Source organism: Botryllus schlosseri, chromosome 4, assembly GCF_051294905.1.
Source record: "Botryllus schlosseri isolate E-star chromosome 4, Bs_hap1, whole genome shotgun sequence".
Taxonomy (NCBI): domain Eukaryota; kingdom Metazoa; phylum Chordata; class Ascidiacea; order Stolidobranchia; family Styelidae; genus Botryllus; species Botryllus schlosseri.
In genome coordinates this window covers 28,250,105-28,264,836 of record NC_137239.1, presented here as the reverse complement: position 1 = coordinate 28,264,836, position 14,732 = coordinate 28,250,105, and the positions used below count along the sequence as shown (strand labels likewise).

General features: G+C 40.6%; 1 protein-coding gene and 1 pseudogene across 2 annotated transcripts; one reads left to right on the top strand and one right to left on the bottom strand.

Annotated features, from left to right (window-relative positions):
* The first annotated feature begins 625 nt into the window (after positions 1-625).
* LOC145437708 (copine-3 pseudogene) lies at positions 626-9,928 on the top strand (annotated as a pseudogene). Its single transcript, XR_013914723.1, has 2 exons — positions 626-1,493; positions 6,325-9,928. The product of XR_013914723.1 is annotated as a copine-3 pseudogene (transcript).
* On the bottom strand, positions 9,897-13,599 carry LOC145437709 (uncharacterized). Its single transcript, XM_080314989.1, has 4 exons — positions 13,371-13,599; positions 12,867-13,014; positions 11,130-11,302; positions 9,897-10,132 (listed from the first exon to the last, which is right to left on the bottom strand). The coding sequence occupies exons 1-4, from the start codon at positions 13,513-13,515 to the stop codon at positions 10,029-10,031; spliced, it is 570 nt and encodes a 189-aa protein (XP_080171115.1). The 5' UTR covers positions 13,516-13,599; the 3' UTR covers positions 9,897-10,028.
* Positions 13,600-14,732: the final 1,133 nt, after the last annotated feature.

Below are 14,732 nucleotides of genomic sequence, written 5' to 3'. Positions count from 1 at the left end.
GTAATATATACATCCAAGTTACCAAGCGACATATGGCGTTATCCTCTATAGAATATTTGTGCCATTGTTTCCATTCGATCATGCATGCTCTTGAATTTATTGTTTTGCTGTGTGTGTTTGATACAATGGTAACCCTGTAGTTTTGCTGTGAATTATGATTTGGCGGTAGACCTATATCCTCGTTCCGCATTTGCTTGTATTCTGAAATCTTTTTGCCATTTATTCGCAATATTGGGGACATTCGTTGTGATTCCAGTCTATATTATTATCATCCGATTATTTTTATATTTGTGTACCCAAGTATTTCAACGTGTGCGTCCCATAACTTCTCAACCCAATTTCAAGTCATGTGTCTGCCCACCTCTAAGAATGGAATTTGTCACCATGGTCAAGCTTGATTTGAGACCTACAGTTGGTCATCGTTGTGATTTCCTCCTTTGATCAATATTTTATATGAGCAGTGTACGACGATATGTATAATTATTGTACTCTATTGTCGTTGTCTCACCATGACACATGGCAGCTTACAATATCAAATGGCACTACCATGACTTGGTGATGATGATCGTACATTTGTCAATGCGCTTTCAAACAATGCAACGTACTTTATGTGACATTGGACCAATTTCATTCAGCGAAAAGTACCACCCAATAATGATGTCATGTGTAAGAAAAAGGCACTAAATACTTCAATTTGTAATGTCTATGATTTGGGGTTCGCGTCATGCCTAATATTGCATATCTTCATATCACTTGATTTATATGCATACCCATTTTCTAGACTAATTCTGTCATTGTCAAAAGTGTAATACTAAGCCCTGGATAATTGGGCTATTACTCTGAGGCACTATTGGCTACTATACCATTCAACTCGTTACTTTATAGGCTACATCTTTATGTCGAGCAGTCACATGGTGATTCCTTTATAAAATTGAGTTTCAATGTATATGAAAGTTTGAGAAGTGATACCGCAATGTATGTTAGATGTCATTGCTGTGGTACTTGCAAAAGAAATAGATATTGTGTGTCACCTGGTGTTGAAATTGAAAGAATAAGCTGAGTTGCTAAAATAGTGTTTTAGTCCCTATGACAATAGGCTACTTTGAATTGAAAAACTTGAATATATGCCCCAAGATACTTCGACGCCATGTAATCATGTTGCTGTGACTCTTCCAACAATTACTTCAATGGTCTACTTTTAATACTGTATTAATGCACTACAACAACTGTGCCCTCTGCATTTAGGTATTGGATTGTAATCTGTCAGATGTGCTGTTGGTTGAATTGTTCGTAGATTATTTCATTAAAAGTGATTGCACTCTCTGATGCTTTAGTTACCTATGTAAATTTTTGACGCCTAGTAGAGTACACAGCATTTAATAGTATTTTCGTTATCATTTACAGTTAAATTCAACAATATTTTGACCAAGTTGGTCGTGTACGTGGCAAGTGTGACGAGTCGTGAAACCGTTGTTTGATTGAGGACTGGACAGGTTTGATGAGATAATAGTGAATTAGGCAATTGCTGGCTCGCATTTATGGTAACGTGCCAGATTTTTCTCTAGAATACTTCATTGGGAGATTCTAGGATCAGGTTTATTGGTGGGAAATTTGATCAAAGTAGTCAGTATTCAAGTAGAAGTAGTGATTAAGTAAAAAAGCTAGTATTCTTGACCTAAAAACTGAAAACTCGAGTAGAAGTGGTGCAAATACGCAAAATCTACTTGAAGTACTTTTCAAAGTTATTGACTACTCTGGACGGTTTAGCTACCTGCATTTTCCCAATTCCAGCAACAGTTCTTGTTCTAGCAGACATTGTGCATTATACACTTTCTTTTTTGCACCATGGCTACTCCAAGTAGTCTTAGTACGGTCCGTGTACAGGAAATAATAATTCGTAATAGTAATAACTTGTGTATTTTTACTTTATTAAAATTTGGCATGGGGATAGTTAGCCATTCAGGTAGTGGAAGCTGATCCTTCTAATGTCCCGAAGTCTATAGACAATATACCTGAAGAACCAAACAAGGATATCTATGTCCTCAGCACAGATGTTCCCTCTAAGCTGCGCAGTGCGCAAATGCGCAGTGCTGACACGGTCTCTGCGCACAGAAAATCTAGGTTGCGCACAAAAAATCCGAAGTGATGACCTTCTATTTTGTAGTAAGGCACTGTTGTCCAAGGGACTGTGCAGTGAGTTGGTGAGTGTGCGCAGATTCGTCAAAAATTAGAGGGAACATTGCTCAGCACACTCTGGCCGACTGTAGACTGCAGTTACTGACTGTTTAATGAAGTGAGACACAGAAACTACTATACAAGATAACTCTAGGAAAAATCAGGAAAAGTAATTCTACAGCTTTGCCTCGTGAAATATTATAATCTCACTCTATTATGAACATTGTTTGAAGCAATTTCATGCAGAAAATTATGCAAATCCATCCAAATGCTTAAGCCAATTATGCGGCTCCAAGATAGACCTACATGGTATACAATGTGATTGAAGAGGAAATATTCTTGAGAATGGTATGTCCTAAAGCAGAACGCATAAATTGTGCAAATATTTGAAATTGTCAGAGGCAAGTTCTGTCATATATTTAATCAGCGTCCTCAAAGAAACAAACAAACTACGTCTCGTACATTAGAACATTATATCATAAGTTTGCTGCACGAGTAATAAAACTACGGTATTATTAAGATGACACCATTTCCTTAGTGATGGAACTACAAAAATATTATGATTCGAAGCATATTGTGTGAACATGTCGAGCGCCCTATCATTATCACCATATTTTGCTAAAGCTGCAGGCTGCACTGTGCTGGAATCAGAGATGGCCACAGTCCGGTGCCGGAGCCGGAGCAGGATTTTGATGAATTTTACTGTGGCCGGATCGGAGCCGGATTCTGAAACTGTCATATGAGCCGGATTTAAACAGGATTGATATTCATAACAAATATTGGGTGATAAAGGTTCAAGATATCTTATATTCAATGAAAAAATCTGCTTCGATATTACTTCCGTAGTTAAATGCATTCATTGCTATGGATCAAGCCCAGGCTGGTTCCGACAATAAATGACAACGTTGAAACCGCTAATACCGGTCACGTCGTTGAAATGCGTAAGCAACATAAGTAAAGTTTCTGTAGTGATGAGATTACTGCTGGATGAGATGAGGACGAAGGCAGGCTCCAGCAGGCGAATTCAGTTGTTCCTCAGATATTGATTCTTATCCTTCCTGTTATAAGCCATTAGGGTACTTGATATCAGTTGTCAGGATGACAGAAAAGCGAGGTGTCGGTGTTATTGCAGATGTAACTGGTGGTTCAGATTTCTGAATGATTGTGTGGTGTGGTAATGTATGAATATATGCTGGCATGGTCAATTGGTCATGTTTATGATTTCGGAAACACACTAGAACTGAAGTGCCACCGGCACTCTCTGATTGATTGTGCACATCATCATGCTGTTTATATATAATATTATATATATTTCCTATTCATTGCTGCTCTATCAAGTGATAATTTTGATTAATCCCATTTGTTTGATACATGTCTGTTCTGTGACTATGCCACTTCTTGTGAAAATTTAGTTCCATTCTTCAGTAGTACTATAGGCCTAGTTGTCTTGGCCTAGTCACAATCCACAATATCTGATTTTGTTGTTCCCATCATGGCATGCCTGGGTTACTATGTTTACCCTCTCCGTAAAGCAACTAATATAGCTATCTCTGATCTCACAGTCTTTTTAGCTCATTTCCCCTGCCTAGTTCCTACTACTCGCATTTATATTCAAGATATATACCGTACCTAACATTATTGATTCGAAATGTGATATAAATAAACCCGTGTAAGGCATTACTTGATACTAATTTGTTGATATAATGTTCATATCTGTTTTGCAGGCTATATTTAATGTGAAATAGCACTAAAGCAATAGCAGGATTTTTTCGGATCCGAATTTTGTTGCTCAACTGTCGGACTCCGAAATCCTATTTGACTGTCGGATCAGGACGGATACGGATTCCCAAAATTTGGAATCCGCCCATCTCTGGCTGGAATACGCAGCTATCGATCGCAAGCGCAATATGAGATTATATTACAGTGTGTGCTCTGAATTATTGACAAGCGCTTTGTGGAATTCTGGTTGAAGTATTATAAATGAATACCATTGAAAAGTGAACAGTGAACACCAATCAAATACCACACGTAATGCAAATATTTGTAAATGTCTTCCCCTTTGGCTTAATCTTTATTTAAAAATCAGTCGATATATAGTTTAGGTCCAATCATTTGCAGCTTATCTAGTCGCAAGGAAGGTCTGTCTTCCTCCAAACTGGTTTGCTAGCAACGTCGTAGGAAATTATTTGGTAACCAAATTATCTGAGCGTGTATAGGAGTTCCAATTAAACTTTTATAAGGGGTGTCACGCACTGTATCGCTCTGATTCAATTCTTACACCTTTATAGTATGTGGCATGAATAATGTACTATATAGGGTTGCAGCCAGCCGTCCGTCTTGTCGAGTGTAGTTAATTCCGAAGACAGCTATGGAGCTGGGGAGTTGGAATCGGGAGTGGCTTCTTTCAATTCCTTGTCCTCTATCAAGACAGTAGCCATTTTCTATTTTGGGAGCTAACGAGGCACAGCAGCAGTTAAAAATCGTGATAGGAAGCAGTCAGAGACAGTAACTAATAATTATTATACTGTATTTAACACCATTCCTTTGAGAAACGCTCCAGGTTAGTAAAGAGATTATAACGAGAGCAGAACTTCAGCTTACACTTCAATATGAAATTCATATTTTATTTCATCCGATGCTTTTCATGCGGACGGTTGCCTGACATATGAGCATGCGACACAATGGAAAACGACAGTTCAGCATGGAACACATCAGCATGCGACATGCGTCACTTCAGCATGTGACTGTATAACCCAAAAACTTACCCTAACCCGAAATATAGCCTAACCTAACCTAAAGCCTAACCCTAACCCAACCATAAATCCAACCCTAACCCGTAATTTAACCCACATGCTCATTGCTCATGTGTCGCATGCCAAATTGTCGCATGCCGAAGTCTCGCATGCTCATATGTCCACGGACCCATGCGGACACCTGTCAGGGTCACCGTCAGCAATAGATGATACGGAGATCATCATTTATTAATAGTTTTATCCTTTCAAACACCACAAGATTCATTTTTATTCGAAATCTCATAGATTGAGATACCAACCACCTGATGTCCATAAATCAGTGGTCGCCAACACGCGGGCCGCATGGTCCTCGAGGTCATACTTTGCGGCCCACGACCTGATTTAAGATTTTGGAAGATCGCGTATTAAAACATTTTTAAATGATGAAATTGATCTCCGTTTAAAAATATTGTCGTTGTTCAAATTAGGTATTCTCCTGGGCCCATCACCAGTCCTCACTAGCTGTTACGGCTTCCGCGGTGGTAATAGCATTCCATGGAGGAATATTCAGCTGATATGGAGGGGTTACCTTGACTTGCAATGGCTCAGACTCTGCCAAGACCGAGACGCTTAGAAAACGACTTAGGGCTTTCCCACAAGATCAAGCTTTACGATGAGATAGTTTTCCAGAAAGTACCGTGTCTAGCAAACCCCAAATCGACCCCTTAGTGGCTGAAAAGTGTTTTCGTGGGCAGCTCATGGTTCAAAGAAGAATGAAAGTGATGACAATGATATTTTTGTTGTATTTGTATTTCTTTAGTGAAATATCATTTTAGAGTGCACTTTCACATGCACAGCGTTAAACTGACGTAGATTTTTTTAAAAGTGGTTGTTAGACTGTGTGGCCTATTGTGTCTCGATATTGAGTTCATGCGGCCCTCGGCCTCTGCGAAATTTGAAAAGTGGCCCGCGACCCGACTTGAGTTGGCGACCCCAACCATAAAACAATCCTCTGCCTACTAGTGTAGTATTATATCTGGAGTAACGGCAGCCTGCAGAAGTGTTTAAAAATTGGCAAGCCATGACGACGAAGGCACGTGTCACTATGTTAGCACGGGTACAGGCAAAGTCGGTGTCGATGGTGTGACAAACATCCATCCGACAATCCCCAAAATCGCGCTAGTATTTATCCTAAAAGGAAACTGGCTGAATTCGCAAATACAAAAGTGATAAAATGCAGGCGTAGACAGAACAGGTTAATGAGTGATTCAAATGATATATGGAATACTTTTGCTGGCATAGACTTGCGGTTGCCGAATCGTGGACTCGAGAACAGACAAATGAAATTTGTCAGTTGATTTGCCACGTATGTTCGACCCACTTTCAAATACTCTCAAAATATCAATCATCGTTTCAGAGACACAATGGCGGGCCTTGTTTCCAAAATAGAATTGTCAATATCATGCTCAGACTTGCTGAAGAAAGATCTGACGTCCGAATCGGATCCTCTGTGTCTGCTGCAAGGATACGACGAATCGAGCAAGTCGTGGTACGAAATAGCGCGCACGGAACGCGTCAAAAACGAAAGCTGCCCTGTCTTCAGTAAGAAAATATCTGTCGACTATCTTTTCGAAGAAGTTCAGAAGCTGAGATTCAAGATTTACGACGTCGATAACGACACCGCCTCGTTGAAGGATGATGATTATCTGGGAAAGCTAAAATGCACACTCGGAAGTATAGTCTCCGCGAAGACTTACAAACAGCCGCTATTTAAGAAAGGCAAAAAGCAAGCGGGCAAAAGTAGTATTAAAATCGAAGCAGAAGAGTGTACCGACAACAACGACTTGGTTGTGTCCGTGAAGGGCAAGAAACTCGATAACAAAGACTTCCTTGGAAAGTCTGATCCGTATCTTGAATTTTGGCGGGAAAACGACGACCAGACGTGGTCCATGTCTTACCGGTCGCCGGTAGTGAAAAACACGTTAGATCCGGCGTGGCCAATAATGCGCATACCGATGCAGGGCCTATGTAAGGGTAACATAAAACGTAAAATATCTGTGAAATGCTACGATTGGGACAAAGACGGCGATCATGACTTGATAGGCGAGTTTACCATGACAGTCGATGACATCCTAAACGGCGGGCAGGACGAATATTTCTGCATCAACGACAAAAAGAAGAAGTCCAAAAAATCGTACAAGAATTCTGGAGTGATCAAATTTTCTGATGCTAAAATACAGAGACGTCACTCGTTTCTTGATTACGTCTTCGGAGGCTTGCAAATTAACTTCACAGTCGGCGTTGATTTCACAGGCTCAAACGGCGACCCTAGAGACCCGAATTCGTTACACTTCAACAATCCCCAGTTCATGAATGAATACGTCCAGGCCTTATACGCTGTTGGTAATGTAGTTCAAGATTACGACACCGATAAATTATTCCCAGCTTTCGGATTCGGCGCTAAGATACCGCCCGATGATCGCGTTTCCCACGAATTCGCTCTAAATTTCCAGCCAACCAACCCGTATTGTAATGGCGTGAACGGTATTGTGGCCGCGTATCAACAAGCTATTTTGAAAGTCAGATTTTGGGGACCTACCAATTTCTCTCCGATCATAAATCACGTATCTAGATTCGCGGAAGACGCGCAAGCAAAGCAAGTTACGCCTCAAAATTACTTCGTGCTGCTAATCATCACAGACGGAGTCATTACTGATATGGAGGAAACGATAAAGGCTATCGTGCGTGCGTCGCATCTTCCCATGTCTATTATCATTGCAGGCGTGGGTCAGGCTGATTTCACTCTGATGCAAGCTCTCGATGGGGACGATGGCGTACTGAAGGATGTGACTGGTGCCCGTATATCAAGGGATATCGTGCAGTTTGTACCGTTTCGGGATTACAAAAGCAAAGGCGCCATCGCCTTAGCGAGAGCGGTCCTGGCCGAAGTCCCGACTCAGGTCACCGAGTATTTCCGTCAGAGAGGCATGGACCCGGGACAAAACCAGAGTCAACCGAGTACCTGATTTAGTTCGGCTGGTGCAGCACCGTATTTCATCTCTACAGTGGACTCATAATCCCTTTCCCGATACTTAACCAATTAATACGAAGTCATTGAATGGGGTTGAAGATTTCTTTTGTCTTACATCATCTATACTTGCGGAGGTGGTCAGTAGCGAATTGTGTTATTTCGGAGTGCTGAAGTAGGTTTTGCGTTCTTGCGCTACTTGGTACTTACTCGAGCTGTTGTTTTTCGATTATTTCAGCTTCTACACGAAAGTTTTTTTGGGCAAATCTACTCATTTTTAGACTTCCGATTTGGAAAGTAGATAGCAGGTTTGGGGTCTGTATGCGTCACCTTTAATAGTGAGATTGTGATACCGAATGGGCAAAATAGCACCTGTACAACAGTAACTTAATTTATTTTGGAAACTTGCTTCGATTTGCAGTGTCGTTATCGTTTTGCATTAGTCGCGAAAAGGATTGCAATTAAAACTAATCTACTTTTGAAATTACCTACTTGAGTACTCTTCAGACCTCCATTTTCTAGTTCTACTTGAAGTATTTTGACCCGTCTTGAAAAGTGTCACTTCTACTTGTCATTGAGTAAAAATTGACGACGTTCCTTCGACTTCAGTACGATTGACGACAGCGAATTATACAGAAAGTCTACTTACATAATTCGAATTTTCATAATTTTCACCGATTTTTTTTTCATGGTTCGAGATATGGCATACGCACTACCACGTATATTTACCATTCATATGTAATTGGCAGCAAGTAACTTTCCCACTGCCAGCTTACAATTACTGTTGCTATACGACTTTGTTGTATGATGTGTGCTTTGGTTGCATCAGAACCAAACATGCGTTCGACGGCGATTTTTAGTTCGAATTATGTTTGCAATTTTTTAGTGGTTTTCAATATAATAGTGTGTAATCTGATGTCTCTTCCTAGTGATAAATTACTCGTGTCAATTAATCGCACGGTTGATCACGGTTTTCCACCAAGAGCTGGGAATGTTTATCACAAATCAAAATACGCCAGCTAAGTCTGTGCCTATAGGAGTTCGTGTACCATCTAAAAATATTACATTGAGCTTGAGCGCTCCCTCGCCTCGATAGGTCGAAATTTCATGTCGGTGAAGTCATATTTTGTGGTACGATTGTTGATGTACCATGTTATTTCCAAATCTCTACTAGTTGCTGACGATTACCCCCGACGAGTGTCAGCCGAAAATGTTCGGGCTCATTTCAATATGACGAAACTATACAATTGTATATTGAAGTTCTGTACCTCCAAGAAGCTCTACAAATCAACTATAAGATTGTCTTCACTATTTAATCTTGTGTATTTGTTTCTCGTATCATCGATTGCTTTATAAACCAACTATCATTTGTTACCATATGCTACAGATTTTTTCATTTCCAATCATTCGCATATTCGGTACCGTAGATAAGTTGGTTGCCCGACATATGAGCATGCGACACAAAGAAATGCGACAGTTGAGCATGGGACACTTCAGTTTTTGAAATTCCCTGAAATTCATCCTTATGTATAACCTAACCCCAACCGTAACACTAACCCAACCCTAAATCAAAGCTGAACCCGTAATTTAACCCACATGCTCATGTGTCGCATGCTTATATGTCCAACCATGGACCAGTTAAGTTTACTCTTATATGTTTTAAGGGTGGCGACCATAAAGTTAGCTTATCCGCGAGAACGGTAATCGTGTGATTAAAACGGTTACTCGTGGCTCGTCGAGTGGGATAAGATTCCGCGCCAGGATGATCCTCAATCGTCTGGTGAAACTTTTAATCCAGCGAAGTTGGTTATCACGATTAACTGTTAATCTGTCGATTAGCATTCTCCCAGATAAGCTAACTTTATGTTATCCACCCTAGTCAGCTAATTCGATGTATTTTAATCATTCGACGTATCCAAAGCATCATATATATGCGCAGCATATTGTGCAGTGTATCGCTCTTTCAATATATACCATTGTATTGTATACAAAATGATTGCAATTTCTATTGATATAATCATCATGCGTGTAGATCGAAGATGTCATGCGTGAAGCTCTATTTTCCAGCGGGTTTCCAACGGTATCTGTCGCACCTACGCGGGGACGAAAGGGTAAACCGTAATCCTCTCTCCATTTTCGTACTTGTAACAAGGCATGAAAATTTCCTCTCCTTCCACGCAGTCTTCGATTGGCGCGACTGAAAGACAGCGAAGAAAACGATAATCAACTGTTCTATGACGACTTACGCAAACTCCTGGATTTTTTTAATTCGCAACGAAGAGCTAGAGCTACTCAATTTTCAAAATACGCTACTAAAACTATAGAACTACTCAGTTTTCATAACTCGCAATACTACAACTAATCATTTTTCAAAAAGTGTTGGAGGTTTATACTGGCTCCTCGCCACGTGATCCGTGTAAGTAACAGTGTCTTATAAAAGCCTAGAAATGGGCCGTGCTACAAGTCGGTAAGTACGGAATCAAAATAAAAAATATCGGCGTGGTGTAAAATGACCAATGTAGTCGAAACACTGTGAATATCAAAAAACTGTAGATTGGTACATAGTGCAAGTCTGGTTGTCCGTTCAAGGTATTCAGGAATGTACTGGGCCTGTGTATTGTATTAGCCTACCCAGAGTTAGATACTAGAAAATATTTCGCTTCTCCGAATTTCATTAGAATTATAGCGAAACAGTACGTACTTACTGAATTCGCTAAACGAGATTGAATTCCATTCGGAATTAGACAGGAATACAACAAAAGTTCTGTTCGTGTCAAATAATTCATTCTCATAAGCAAGAGAATGGCAAATGTCTGCACCAAGCTTATTGGCTCTTTACGGCTCTGAAGCATTTCCAGGAAAATCAGACATGTTAGAATCATACCGTATTACATCTGCTTGTAGCCTACTTGAGTGACCACTTTAACCACCTCTTCACTAGCATCAGCCAATTTGCTTTCGATAGATATATTGGTTCCAGAATTCGAAGCCGGGTTGGGCACAAATATACATCGCTGTCTCACGTTAGGGAATGGGATTATCCCCACCCATATCGCACGCCTATGAATCGAGTTGCCGACGTTTGATCAAAACAGTCGTTTCGACTATTACTTTTCATGTTTTTTTTTTATCGTAACCTTGTGGTGTTTTGAAATGGCGAAATTCTTGATAAACTGAACTTATCTGACACTCACTGTTTTCCACCTTGTACATGCAATACTTTCTCCAATCGTACTCGTCGTTATACGGGAATACGGCGATGTATTGCTTGTTTACGTCGTGCGTGGCTGGCATGAAACATTCGCCGTTGGGAGGTAGGTCGCAGCAATCCTCAACTAACTCCATATGCCCCGAATTAGATCTGTCTCTGTAGAATACACGTATCGAGTGGTTACTATTATCAACTGCTGGTGCTCACAGTTCAGCATATGTATTACGTAGGCTGATTGCAAAAGAAAAATAACCCAAGAACAAATGTTAAGTTTCATCAACTTAACGTCGAACCATTGGGAAAACAATACTCGCTTCGCACATATAAACTAATATCGTAACCAAAACAAGCCACAGTATCAATAAAACCATGAATTCAAAAGAGATGTGTGATCTCCACCGCGGAACAGGACAGCACATCCAGACACAAGATAGAGATTCGTGGGAGTGAGAGCAACTGAAGAATGAGTGCGAGAGGGTTGAAAGACCTTACCGAGAATACAAGAAATCGAAGACCTATGAATATTATGAAATTTGTGTCGTGGAGCACAAGGCTTGAAAAGGCGATAAGCTCTATAGAGTTGCGTGCGTGTGCCCCATTATTACAATACAAGATCTTTTAGAAGTAGATTCGAGTGGAGTAAATTTGACAATATGAATATATTGTTAATTACGACAATGAAAAGATCGAAGCGGTGTATAGTAGGGATGGTGTGAACGTGAGGTTCACGTTCGCGTTCTGTGTGTGAACCTTGGAAATTTATAGGTTCACGTTCACAAACGAACCTTGGTAGGTTCTGCACTGTGAACCTTTTTCATGTATTACAATTTTCACTTCATTATAACATCTTTTGTTGAAATTTATTGCATTTCAACTGCGGGCCACACTCTATGCATGGCGCTGGCAGCATAAAACTATCAACACTAAACGAGCATGTACCCTGGCAATCTCAAACATTTTACTTGCTTTGTTACAAATGATTGCTCGAAATATCCAGCTTTACGTTGGTTTATATTTAGTGAATCTCTGCTGTGAGCTTCACCCACAATCACACAACATCAAGAGTTAAATACACCACATGTAGGTGGTAAGCGAATGATGCTTATTCAACCAATCAATTAAATTGATATCGTTGCCTGATGTAAAAAAATCTATCAGGCGTACGGGGTCAATCTTGATTTCATATGTTTATTGTATCATGAAAACCAAATCCGTGCGATTGGGGTGTTGGCTACTGTTGTGTAACTTGTTAAAGGGGTAATATCGATAGCAAGTACAGAAAGGTCTACACCCGTTTTGCACTCTGCTCAATATTAGCGTCGCAATTACACTCGGACGCCGAATACATTGTCCGGCCTGGCCTATACCGTTTAAGGCGTAGGCTTATGTTCCTTGCAAGTCCTAGTCGAAATTGTTGGCGAAGGACGGAGGGTATTGATTTATGGGATTATTATATCATTTGATTGCCCCAGTTGATACATTCGGCGACGTTTAAAACGTCACTATGTACTTCAGCATTGTGGCCCGAGTCGTTGCTAGGTATCGTGGACAACTCTACAATCTACATTAATATATGCTATCACTTCACTGAAATGGGGGGTTGGAATTAGCAATATGACGTCACGTGACGTCATGAGGTTCACGTTCGCGTTCACACGAACCTGAACCTTTCAGAGGTTCACACCATCTCTAGTGTATAGGTCACCATCAATCAGCTTACCTGAGATATACCGAGTATGTCCAGTTCGCGGGCATCTGGCTATCGGTAACGTATTGACCAGGGGTGAAGTATAATTGTTCGTCGGTATCGACCAGCTTGTCTGGTTTGTGTTTCATATAAAGGCATCCTTCGATGTACATGTACGAATCTACATTGCGAGAAAAGATTTAACGGCCAGTCGACATGCATCAGTTCTAATCGTTTCCCGGAATACATCTTGAACACGGTCCATCATAAGGCAGCGAATGATCATAGGAAGTATACATTAGTTTCTAAAACTAAATGAACCATCCTGATTAGCGAAGATGTCAGTACCTGCCCCGTGCTTTTCTACTTGTGTTTTATTGATAAAGCGATGAGGATAGCGATAGAAACGATCATAAAGAAACCCCCTGGCTTAGCTTACTGTGCGAAAGCTATGGAGATGCGGTAATCTTGGGGACTGACTAATACAGCTTGAAACAAAACTGTCGTAGAATATTTGTGTGCTAGTTTGATACTTACCGATCATGTCTTTAATACAGTGCGTGTCGATGCTACACATGTTTCCTTCATATGTACATTCGTCCAGGCGATCAACAATACTTTTTCCCATTGCCAGTTGCAGGAGCAAAGCTAGAACCGCGGTGATAGCAGTTGAAGTAGTCATAATGCTAAATGCTGAAAGTACTATAAGTACCTCTGTGTATGATTAAATTCTGGGGAAATAAATGTTAGAGTTACAGTAGTAAACGGCGAAACATCCAATAATACATAATGCGGAGGCGACTATTTCGCCTTGACCGCATATTCACTGCAGGAAGTCGCGGTTGCAGTTCCGGTCTATGAGAAACCGATTTGTGATCATGAGTTTTATATCCCGATACAACGTCCGACGAGAAGTGCGTCGGGGAAGCACGTCACGTGAAAGCAATGTGGTATTGAATGAGTTAACATCAGGAATACCTAGTCTAGGTAACTAGTCTATACATATCCCCGGTGAACCTGAACATCAACTGATATCCATTGTCGCGGAGCGAACGATCTATACGCCGAACGTGTCAAATAAGCAACAGCTTTGCCGTCTTTTAAAAGCCAGACAAGAAGCAACCACTTACTTGCTTCTTCGAATTGATCCAGAACAGAGTAGACTGCAATTGCTGTTTAATCGAATTAACTACCACAGCCGTGTGACACGGCATTGCCTCCATCGCGATCACGAAAAATACCCTCAAGTTAAACCTATTTGGTGCATAGCTCGTTGCAGAATATACGCACGTGTTAATTACAGGCATAATACGTTTTGCAATTGCAAAGTTTGTCGCGGACTAGAAACTACCCAGGGGACGATCTACCGGTGTACCAGACTTTGCGTTTTCCAGTTTAATTTGCGTACAATAGTTGGTCATCTACCAGAAAACAAGCGTTGGATAGAATGTGTACGTGGAACTGAATAGAAAGGCATTGGAAGTTAAGATACAAACTGTAGTGTGGGAGGAAGCAGACCATATACAAATTACGAGGTATAACGTTCATACAGGTAATAAGCATTCGAAAAAACATATCGCCGTATGGAACGCAGAGCAATGAAAGCTCTTGTCTATGCGTACGCCGTACGTACACACTTTTCGAAAGCTACCGTACCTGCAGACCACCCAATACACTGCAAAGCACACGAAATACAACTGCAGGTGAATGGTCTGTACTGCACTATTTTATATAGCCGACGTGTAGGTAGATATAGGCATTTTAATGTGTATATAGGGAAATAGATTATTATCGAATGCTTACATTGCAATTGTCACGAAATATTGCCTTTGTTTGTATTCATATATCTTTATTTCTAGGTGTATTTTCGACCATATTGTTTTGCCGGATCAATGCTGT